Source organism: Cavia porcellus, unplaced genomic scaffold (genome assembly GCF_034190915.1).
Source record: "Cavia porcellus strain 051 isolate PalLab524CR breed Dunkin Hartley unplaced genomic scaffold, mCavPor4.1 scaffold_25, whole genome shotgun sequence".
Lineage (NCBI taxonomy): Eukaryota > Metazoa > Chordata > Mammalia > Rodentia > Caviidae > Cavia > Cavia porcellus.
Genome location: NW_026947508.1, coordinates 28,264,894 through 28,277,153, shown reverse-complemented (window position 1 = coordinate 28,277,153; position 12,260 = coordinate 28,264,894). Strand labels below are relative to the sequence as shown.

Genomic DNA, 12,260 nt, shown 5'->3' with positions numbered 1-12,260 from the left:
GTGCTACTGAGCTGGGGACAGTGGCAAAGACTTATAATCCTAGCATTTGGAAGGCTGAGACAGGTGGATTGTCATAAGTTTAGGCCAGCCAGGACTATATAATGAGACCCAGTCTCAAGGAAAAAAAGAGACATTTGTGCTAGTTGTAGAGGGTACACTGATGAATGTGCCTAGCTTCAAAGAGCTTTCATTCTAATTAGAGACACAGAGCAATAAATACTTATAATTCAGGGTGACCCAGGTAATTATATGGGAGGTATAATGTACTATGGGAATATATAAGAGAAATACCGAATTCAAACTTGGGGAACAGCTGGATTGGGGAGAGAGAAGGGTATCACATACTGCTTCTCAAGGAGGTAATATATAGATTAAAACCTGTAAGAACAGAAATCAGAAAACACAAACTAATATCCTTGTTTTGGTTTTGATTGTATTAGAAAAATTATCACTATTAAACTAAAAAACTTTATTTTTGAAACATACTTCCCTTCTTGGCCTCTCAGACTCTGTGAAAAACACTACTTGCTCTGTGGTTCTTCTTACCTCCTTGTATCTTGGTATCCTCCTAGTTTTAGCATCCTCTTTCCTGTTTTAACCTAAGTACTATTCTTGAAGACTTTTCCATGTCTAAAGTTTCAAATATGATTTATACACTATGGAGTCTTAACAATTTTGCTTTTATTCCAACTACAAAGAATTTCAAACCACACTCTAGATGTCTCTAGCCACATGTTCCATAGAATCCTCAACTTTTGGACATGTTAACATATGATCTATCTATATATGGTGATACACGACCAACATTCAGTTGACAGCATTACTGTTCATAAGTGGTAGAAATCTCAGTCAATAATCTGAATCTGTGTTGGAGGATATGACCTCTTTCTTTCTTTCTCTTTCTGTGTGTGTTTTTGAGATAGGGTCTCACTATATAGTTCAGCCTGGCCTTGAGTTTACTTTGTAGTCCAGGTTGGCCTTGAACTTGTAATGATTCTCCTGCCTCAGCCTCCCAAGTGCTGAGATTACAGGCATGCACCACTGTGCCCAGCTTTATATGATCTTCTTGGAAAACACTTCACACAATGACTATACCTGAAAGTTTTTTCAAAGATTAAAAAATTACAGTAATTTTGAGACCAAGTATTTTTTGTTGGGTAATATTTTTCTTAGTTTGTTAAGTTGGCTAGGTTTCTAGTTGTCATTTATATAATTAAGCACTAACTGAACTGTTGCTATGAAGATATACTGTACATAGAAAGTCCATAATCAGCTGACTTTAAATAAGGGAGACTGTCCTGAGTAATGTAGATAGACCTGATTTAATCAGTTAGCCTTAAAAATAGGACTGAAACTTCATTAAGCGACAGAGGAGAAATTCCACCTATAGATAGCATCTTTACATTGTGAACAAGAGTTCTAGCTTGCCCTTCCAGATGCCTACTCCAATGATTTCAGATTGGCATTACTACTCCCTACAATTGCATAAACCAAATCTATGCATCTCCTTTGTCTTCCTTGGTTGAACCTTGACTGATACATCATATTTTTAGTTTACTGCAAAGATAATTCCTTCAACAACCTAGTAAAACTTTTAGACTATTTGTTTTCAATCAGTTCCATGTACCAGTAACTACACCCAAGTTTTTTTCTGGACATGGTTTTTAAATTTATTTTTTTAGCTTAATCCTTGGAATGTATTTCCTTCCTCTCCATCCCACATTAGACCATCACCGTCTCTTACCTGAACTAGTGATTGAAAAGCCTCCTAACTGGCTTCTCAGATTAGTTTTTTCTCCTCTATCTATTTTCCACACTGCTGCCAGAGGTCTCTTTCTGGAAAACAAATATGATCATGTCACTATCCTTCTTACAAACTTTTGAAATCTCCCTAGCTAAAATGATAGAGATAAGTTTGTTTTGTATTTAATTTGTTTTAGTCTCTTATTTCCCTCGATTATCTTTGCATTTAATTTTCTTATTTTTCTAACTTGTTGATTGAGATGATTGCTCAGGTCACTGATACTTTCTCCTTCTGCAATATGTATTTCAAGTTTAATTTTCTCTAAGCATTGCTTTAGCTGATCATATCAGTTCTGATACACACTATTATGCATAATCCTTTGGTCCCAAATTAAGATTTCTTTTGTGATTTAACTGATGGGTTATTTAGAAATTATTCCTTAATAATTCCCAAAGCTAGAAGTCAAGATGCAATAGGAACATAGTAACAATTTAGTTCTAAAGTTTCCCATCTTTCTCCTAGAACCTGTGCAGAACAAGCAAGAATATTAAGAGATAATAAATAAATAAATAAATAAATAAACAAACTAAAAAGATAGTAAGCATATATCTTCATTAAAGCCAAGAGATAATAAACCAGAAAAATGCCAAATAATAAAGTAAATATTTCCAAAGTACTTGAGGCTAGTGAAACCCATGCAAGAAGCCACATCTCAGCATGGGAGAAAATGACAAGATATATAAAGGAGACTAGTGGGAGAATAGTTAATATTCACTCTCAGAAAGAAACAGTTCTATTTTAAGTGAAAAATGTAATATTTAGAACTTCAATTAAGTGGCGGAAATAGAGAAGGAAGTAGAGAAAAAAGGAACAGAAAGTATTATGAGAAAGAGGAGGTCACAAATGACAGTCGCAGAAAAGACTAGCATGCAGTTTTGTAATTTATTTTGAAGCAATTTCAAATGTATAGAAAAGTTATAAAAATAGAATCAGCTGAATGTGTGGTGCACACCTGTAATCCCAGCACTCGGGAGGCTGAGGCAGTAAGATCACTATGAGTTTGAAGCCAGCCTGGGATACATAGCAAGACCCTGTCTTAAAACAAAGCAAAACAAAAACCCAATTGTGTAACTGTGGCAAATTCTCTAATTGTTAACATTAAAAACAGGCAATTTAAAAGGCAAAGCAATATCCTTTGATAGTACAATCTAGGAGTATTCATAGCTGGTACTTCACACTACTTAATCACTTAAGTTCCTGAGAGGCATAGATGTGACTATATTTTAAAGAATGAATTCATCAGAATAAAAAAGATGAAGGACTTAAGCAGAGACACCTGGAAAAGTATCTTGTTCATAAGGTGCAACTAATGTTCTTGCCCAAATCGGAAAGGTCCTGCTGATAGATGGTTTGGGAGGATGTACATCATTCAAATATGAACAAAAAATTTTACTAGGCACACAAACAAAGATGCCAGGTAAAAAAAGCAATGTAGAATCTGACAAAAACTCAACAGACACTATCATCATAAAGTAGATGAAAGTCACAACTCTAATTTTTAACATAAATCCTAAAAATTCTTAATGCAGCTATGAAAAAGATCTCAGACATTTAAGAACTCCAGGAAAAGATAGCCAGTCAATTATTTTCTTTTAAAATCCTGAAATGTCTCCAATGCTTTGGTTTTATTCTTTACTGTTTAGTTCAATTTTATTATAACTGCCAATTCTTCTTAAAATAGCAAGAGGCAGTATGGTAACCATTGTTGATCACCTTAAATTTTGTTTTTACATTATCTATTATGTCCATCCTTTTGATTTGACTGACTCTGTTCTGATGTATTGCATTTGGTTTTACTCTCTTCAAAAAAAGTAATAAGAACTGTGGGAGTAATATAACCCAAAATGTGTAATTGTCATTGTATAAAAGAAAAGAAAGTGCTCTAAAGGTTATAACTGAATATATGTTTAGTGTATAAGATAGATAACCATATTACCGAGTGTTTTTTGGATCACTGAACAAAACTGTTTGCACTCTCACTGTTTCAAAGTCCACTTTATATGCTTCAGTAATGTAACTTGAACAACTATTTCTAAGATGAGAATATGTAATCTATTAACTAGTGATTTCTTACTGTTTATTTTTTAAATTTTGTATTACTTGTACCCTTTTTCTGGTTTTTTTTTTCCTTTTTCTCCTTAAATTAAAAAAAAAAAAAAAAAAAAAAACCAGCCAGTCAAAGGGAGGTAGTCTAAAAAGTATGGCAGAAACAGCACAGAAATGGAAGAAACAGATTTTTTAAATTAAGAGGAAAAAGAAAGACAAATTTGCAATAAGCACGGAGTGGTTAAACAAAAAGGCAGAGTAAAGAGCACACTTGGTGAACATTTTAAAAAAGAAACTAAGGTGATAGATTTCTTTAAAAATATGACTTCTGATCTCATGTTCTAGATACATTTGATTCCAAACAACAAAGAAAAAAAAATCTTGTAAAATTGTTGGAAATAAATTATTTCCAGCAATTAACAAAAAAATCAAGGCTGGGTGTAGTGCTGCATGCCTGTAATTCCAGCACTTGGGAGGCTGAGGCAGAAAGATTGTAGTGAGATCCAGGCCAGCCTGGACTACATATTGGGAGGTCAAGGGTAGCCTGAACTACAAAGCTAGGTCCTGTCTCAAAAACTCAAACAAACAAAAAATCAAATTAGCATTATACTTCTGTACTGGACAGTCAATATCAGAACACAATAGAAAAATACCTATTAGATACTCAAAGAAAATATGAGCCAGTAATTTTATATTTAACTAAACAGCTCTTCGGGAACACTATATAAACAATATGATATGCAAAATCTCAATTCTTATTCATATGGCCCTTTCTTGAAGAGATAACTCGAGAACAAACTAAAACCAATAAATGACATGAAAAATCTCAGCGAAAAGACTGCTAGTGAGCACCAATATACTGAAGTGAAGATTAAAAAAAACCAAATGTACATATAGATGACAGAATGGAATGAAACTGTTATATTCTAAGAATATAAGAATTATACTAGATACAAATAAATTATAGAATAGAAAATATAAAAGTAAAAACTACACAAATGCATCTTATGTGTAATAGGATTCAAACTTGAAAGTATTAAAATTTTAAGCAAAATTAAGAATAAAAATATAAGGAATAATATAATGTAATGTTTAAAACGGGAAGAAAAGAAGGAATGAAAAAATATATGTTTATTATTCATTCAAGGAAACGATTCTCCTTTAAGAAAGGAGAAAAAATAAAAAAGGAAGATGAACATATGAAGGAATAAGTATAAAGGTAACCACTGAATGGGAAGGGGGTCTTTTCTAATATCAGAATTATCATTTTAAAAGCAAAGGAAATATGTCATTTAAAGATTCAAAATATATACACTTATGGAAAAAAAAGAGTAAGTTTTATAAAACCAAAACTAAAAACTTCCTATCTGGCTTAACTCAACCATAAACAGAACAAATGACAAAAAAACAAAAAACAAATAACAACAAAAAAACCCAACCGACCAAACAAACAAACCTCAAAAAAACAAAACCTTAATACTGACTCAAATCAAATCCATCCTATGCTGTCATAAAGATGTATGTGTAGGCCTGGGTATAGCTCAGTTGTATGGCACTTGCCTATTATGCAAAAAGCCCTAGGTTCAAATCTCCAGCACTATAAAAACAAAAAAAACACAACACAAAAATAGATATATCTGTGGTTCGGGAAGTCTTTTTTTTTTTTTTTTTTTTTTGTCTTTTTCCTTTTTATCAGTACTGGGGATCAAACTCACAACTGCCTGCTTGCAAGGCAGGCGCTTATGCCATTGAGCTAAATCCCCAGGCCCCCTTTTGTTTTTTTTTGTTGTTGTTGTTGTTTTTTTAAAGGAAGTTTTATAGAAAAGCAAAACATGAAGAATGCAGCATAGTGGCAGGCGGGGTGCTTGCAAAGCACGCCCTCGCCCCTGGGTTCAATCTCTAACATAGTACCCTTCCCCCAAAAAGTGTTTTAAACAAAGGAAACTTAAAGGCTAGGATAAAATTCACAAACCAACAGATTACAATTCTTCCATCAACCTACAAATTTGGCCAAAATGAATGTCATCTTATCACTATAAAGATTACAAGTCACAATGAAGAATGAGTGCATGTGCCTCAAATATTACAATTCAACATTCATATAGCAGAAATTATAACAGACATAAAGAAAAACATGAGGAAATTTAAGATTTTTTCTAGTCTAAGAGAAGAAATAAATACAGAAGTAAAATGAGCAAATAGCAGTTGTGAATATTAATCTATTCTACCATAATAAATTAAAATATCTATTCAACTATCACAAAAGCTAACCATGTACTAGGCCATTAAAAAAAACCTCAATAGATTATAAAAATAGAAATACAAGTCAGATGGGCAATGTGTGCTTGTGTTCCCATTTGCTTGGTACTCGGGGATGGTGGGATCACTTTGAGTCAAATGGTTCAAAACCAACCTAGGAAACACCACCAGTGTCTTTAAAAGGAAAAAACACACACAAAAAAACTCCAAAAACTACTACCAACCACAGTCTCTGATTAACAACACATAAAACTGAAAATTCAAAACAAAATCAGACAACTAAAAGGCCTTCAGTCTAAAAATTTAAAAATTTTCAATACGTGCGTCAGGGGAAATAAAATGAAATAAATGGCATTTCAAGTATATGATAAAATACTGCACATTAAAAGCTTTGTAATAAAACTAAAACAGTGATCAGAAGTGAAGTCAATGTTTTAAATACTTTGTTTGATTTTGCTTTTGAGACAGGATCTCACTATATATTTCAGACTGACCTCAAACTTTTTATGTAGCCTAGGCTGGCCTGGAACTCTTGGCAATCTTCCTGCCTCAGCCTCTTGAGCACTGGGCTTACAGGTACGCACCACCACATCTGGCCCTGTTTTGTTTTTGGTACTGGGTATCAAAGCTCAGTGTTTATGCTGCTGAGCTAAATCCATGGCCCTGGCCCTGTTTTTAATACTTTTACTAATGAGAAAAGGTGAAAGGAAGTTCTTAAATAGTTTAAAATAAACAAACAAAAAAAACTAGTTTAGTCAGTTGAATAAAAGTAGAGGAGCAATACTGTTAAAAACAAAGAAGAAATTAAGAAGATACAAATAAAGCCTAGGCCAAGCAAGGTAGCACATGCCTATAATGTCAGCCTTTGGGAGGCTGAAGCAGAAGGATCACTGTGAATTCAAGGCCAGCCTGGAATACACGGCAAATTCAGGGACAGCTTGAACTACATAGCAAGACTCTGCCTCAAAAAAGGAAAAAGAAAAGAAAAGAAGAGTAAAAAAAGAAAAGAGGAGGAAAAAAAAAAAGGAAAAGAAAATAACCAAAAGAACTTTTTAAAAAAATTTAAAACTTTTTTGTTGGGAGAAAAAAAATATTGGTAGATTAAACACTAGCTATTCTTATCAAGGAAAAGTAAAATTATACAAAGGAAGAAATTGAAAAACAAAGTAAAATTATGCAAAGTAAGAAACTGAGGAAAACCACAGAAAGAAAATTTCAAAAAAATATTAAGAAACTGCTTTGTAAAGCTCTATACAATTGTATTAAATATGGATAAAATCATTTTTTAGTGATCTCAGATAGCCTTGGTGAAATGATTTTCATGAAACATGAGAAGCAAGTCTTAAAAACTGGCTACATTTTGGGCTGGGGATTTAGCTCAGCAGCTCAAGCGCTTGCCTGGTAAGCACAAGGTTGTGAGTTCAATCACCTGTTAAAAAAAAAACACCTGGCTACCAAACAAAATGTAACAAAGAACACCAGGCCATACAGTTTTATAGGGAAGGGCCAGGGATGTTAGCTCAGTGGCACAAGTGCCTGCCTGGCACGAGCAAGGTCTTGAGTTTGAATTCCAGGACCAAAAAAATGTTTTGTAGGGAAATTCTCCCAAATTTTTTTCTTCTTCTTGTCTTTTTCCTTTTTATCAGTACCAGGGATCGAACTCACAACTGCCTGCTTGCAAGGCAGGCGCTTATGCCACTGAGCTAAATCCCCCACCCCCCAAATCTTTTAAGGGCTGAAAATTTCAATACTATGTGAAAGTTACTGTACACTGTAGAAAAAGGAAACATTCTAAATTTTAAAATAAAATATAGTATAAATATCAAAACGAAAGAGATTGCATATACAAAAAAGAGAAGATTAATTTTACTTTGGGATTTTAATTTAAAAAGTAGGTATCAGTAAACAATGCAATATCACATTACAAAAATTTAGGAATGTCAGTTCAGTTCTGTATTTAAAGAAAAAATCAGAAATGTATCATTAGTTCAATAAATACTAAAAAAGCATATGACAAAATTTAATATGCATTTGCTATGGCTTGCATTTAGATGCCTCCCCGCCTGTCTGTAAACCCTGAAAGGTCACATGTGAAGCTTTTCAGAGGTGGTTGGATCTAGGGTGTGTGATAATGAGATTAAGGATGTGATGCTGGGATTCAGTGATGGGAGTGCTACCCACCCTCAAGTTAGGTAGACTGGATAGAATATAAGGGACAGAAAGTGGGCTCCTGCTACCACTTGCTGCTGCCTCAATACTTCAGTGCTTTGCTGTTTCTCCTCAGTGATGCCTCTCTGCCAAGGCACCCTGCCTTACAGCCAGCTATGAACTGAAACCTCTACAAACTGTGAGCTAAATAAACCTTTCGTCCTTTAACTCTGGGTGTTGGGTATTTTGTCTCAACAAGAAAAGTAATTAAGACAGCTTTCTTGTTTAAAAGTACTTAGTAAAACAGGAATCAACAAATGCTCCTTAACATAATAGATACAAAAAATATGCATAGGTAGCACTTAATGCAGAGACACTGCAAACACTCTTTTTAAAGTGAGGAATAAAAAGAATATCAACAACAAAAACAGGATATCTAACTTATTCACTACTAGTTAATAATACTGTCTTTGTCTAAATTAGTCAAAATAAGTTGGTAAGAAAAAACTTAGAAGCATAAGAATCTAAAAGAAGAGCTAAGCCTAATACTATCTGCAGATGGTATGATTATAAACTACAAACCCCATGAAAATCACTTACAAATGCCATAAATAATGGAGCTCAGTAAAACAGAGATAAAAAGTTAGTACACAGAAACTAGGTCTTCATGTACGTAAATGATGTTATAATCCATAAGCCTATTTAATAGCAAAAGGCAGAAAATATTTAGAAAAAATAAGCAAAATTTATGTGGAAAAGCTTTAAAAACTCTCCTGAAGGAAGCAAAATAGACATTCTATGTTCTTCAACACAAGAATACCTTAAAGATGCCATTGTATCTTAACTTAATTTATAAAATAAGGTGACCTCAATAAAAACAATAACCTGTTCACCACCCCCTCTAAAGTTTATGGGGTAAAATAAGAATGGCCTTGTAAAGTCCTAAAATTTTTCTTATGAGATTAGCTATCAGATATTAGAAGTCATAAAAGAGGGCTAGGGGTTTAGCCCAATGAGTGCTACCCTGGCATGCACAAGGCCCTGGATTCAATCCTCAGCTCAGAAAAAAATAGGGGAAAAAAAGCCATGATAGAAATAACTGACTGCTGGGTGTGGCGATACACACCTGTAATCCCAACACTTGGGAGGCTGAGGCAGGAGAGTTGTAGCAAGTTTAAGACTAGCCTGGGCTAAAAAGTGAACTCAAGGCCAGCTTAAACTGCACAGTGAGAGTCTGTCTTAAAAAGCCCAAAAAGATCAAAAAAGAAAGAAAGAAAAAAAAAGAAATACATAAGTATATCTCTGTATGATTGTATATAACAAGTTTTTGTGTGGCAAAAAAAAAAACCCTACAAAAATCTCTACCATACAAAGGGTTAATCTTAATTTAAAAAGTACCCTCAGCAAATGGGGAGACCAAAAATCCAACAAGAAAAAAAGGGTACAGAACAGCAACCAGCAGTTCATTAAAAAAGTGGGGAGGGGGTGTGGCAGCAACTCAGTGGTGTCAGTTCATACTTGTCCAGTATGAATGAGGAACTGGTTTTGATCCCCAGCAATTAAAAAAAGGAGAGAAAAAAGGGAGAGAGGGAGAAAGAAAGGAGGGAAGCAGACAGAAAGAAAAAAGGAAGGAAAGAAAGAAGGAGACAAAAGTCTTTCATAGGTGAAAAGGTAGCCAAATACAAATTAAAAACACATAAGGAAACCATTTCTTGCAAATCTGATAGATAAAAATCTAAGAATTTGATAATTCTTGTGATAGACATAAGAAAATAGGTATTCTCACTCATTAATGCAAAATATTGATGACCTCTGTGCAGGACAATCTGGAAATAACAATAAAAATTACAAATACATTTATACTTAACCCATGAATCTGACCTCCAAGAATTTATTTTACAGATATATCAAAATATATATGAATTGATGTTCTGAAATGGCAATTTAGAATGGTCCTAGCACACGTCTAAAAGGGACTGGTTAAACATGTCCTCGCATTTTCACAATGGTAGATTCTGCTGGAGAAAGATGAAACTATGTACTGATCTGGAAAGATGAAGGATCCTTTGACAATCAGCCAATTCCAGATATTGGACAGAAATATATGATAGCCGGACTATTCTGCTACGCCAGGAAGCAAGGAAGATAGGAATCAAACATTAATGAATTAGCAAAAGAATACTACACTCTCTTAAACAAACCACATCTACAAAGAGGTTAGGAACCACACTCACACTCAAAAACAAACAAACAAAAACAGTAAAGAGAGAAAGAGAAATAAAAAACAAACTGAAAGAATACTATACTCTCCTACCTAAGAATTTCATCTAATAGAAAAACAGTAGCAGAATTTGATTAAGTTACCAATTGATAATCCCTAATAAAATACGTGATTTGAGTAACAAAGTTCAATAATCTCTAATTAATCTACAGGCTAATTCAGCATCACTAAAATTGGGATAACTAATACTGTGAATTTCCCAGCATGACAAAATAAAAAACATTTATGAAGTATTCTGAACCAGAACTGATGTAAACTTTGAGCTAATTTTCATTTTAAGGAAATACAGAGGATGGAAGAAAAACATGACGCAAGAAAATAAAAGACAATCTCAGGTTTGGGAGTTATTTTATAGGACAAGTGACCAAGTGTCTATCACAAGTTACTGATATGGAAAAAAAAAAAAAGAGGGAAGGAAATAGGACTTCAGATTAGAAAAGATATAATAATCAAATGTGGTATGTAGGTTTTGTTTGAATTCTGATTAGAATCAACTAACTAGAAAAAGACATATTTGAGAAAAATCAGAAAAATTGGATTATGAGAGGATATTAAAGGGGACAAAAATCAGTTTTAATTTCCTTACCTATAAAAACGGTATTGCTGCTGCGTAAGAAAATGCACAGGTTTTCTGAGGTATGTACTAAAGCAATAGGGATAAATAACATGCTGTCCAGAATTTAAGAAATTTAAAGTACAGAACAAAATGCACATAGCATAAGCAAAGTAGAAAAATCCTGACAGTCTGAATAATGGCTACACGTACAAAGTTTACAGTGTTCTCTTGACTTTTATGTAAGCTTGAAAATATTTGTAAGACAGTACCTGAAAAGAGAATGAAATTAGCAAAATCTTAGGTACCAGCAGCAGGCATAACACCAGGGGTCACTATGATACAGACTTTCAGATTATTTCTTTTTCTTTCTTTTTTGCTTTTTGAGACAGGGTCTCACTATGTAGTTCAGGCTGGCCTCAAACTCTTGGCCATCTTTTTGCCTCAGCCTCCCAAGTACTGGGATTACAGGCATGTGCCACCATGCCCGGCACCCTATTTCTTTACTGTATGTATTTTACAATGAAATGTTGACTTTGAGTTAAAAGGGATAAAAGTGAATTCATTGTAAGAAAAGACTTCTCAGATGATCGATCACATTAGTAATTTTATATTTGTTTTCATATATTTGCTTCATGTGTCGTCGCATTCCATGACAAATACTCCATAAAAGGTTCCTAAATAAAATGTAATAAACATACAAACATTTTTCCAGTTTGTCACATTTCCAAATATTAATTCAAGGCATCAGTGCACACATACACACACACACATACACAGCCCATACAGAAATCAACTATCCAATTCAGAACTATCCAATTCAGAATGTGGTGTTAGTTCCCTTACCGTCAATATTAAGCATCATTTTCCACATGGCAGGTCGAACAGATTGATGGAATCCAAACCATACTTCCCTGCCCCCTCCCAGAGGGTGGTCATATCCTTCTGGAGCTGAGAAAAAGGAACGCCCCACAGGTGTGTATCTACAAAAATTAAAATGGCAAGTTCAATCATTTCCTTCCTGTGTAAGTATTTAAGTCTTCAGAAAAATGAAGATTAAAGCACAAATAATTCATTATAACGATGCTCATAATTACTAATACATGAAGCTAAATGTTTTCCAAATTTATGAAGGCGAACAGGAACCATTCTAAATGAAAAAATCCAGC

At 33.9% G+C, this 12,260-nt stretch overlaps 1 protein-coding gene across 5 annotated transcripts in view; it reads right to left on the bottom strand.

Moving 5' to 3' along the window:
* Ago3 (argonaute RISC catalytic component 3) overlaps positions 1-12,260 on the bottom strand; it is a 116,993-nt gene that overhangs the window by 61,219 nt on the left and 43,514 nt on the right. For 3 of the 5 annotated variants that reach the window (XM_063236069.1, XM_063236070.1, XM_063236071.1), the window contains 3 exons: positions 11,938-12,074; positions 2,757-2,835; positions 1,745-1,836 (listed from right to left, as the gene is read on the bottom strand). In XM_063236069.1, coding sequence (XP_063092139.1) covers positions 1,745-1,836; positions 2,757-2,835; positions 11,938-12,074 — 308 coding nt within the window. Of the gene's footprint in view, positions 1-1,744; positions 1,837-2,756; positions 2,836-11,937; positions 12,075-12,260 lie in introns of those variants that run through there. The other 2 variants (XM_063236072.1, XM_003471484.4) reach the window with 2 other exon arrangements.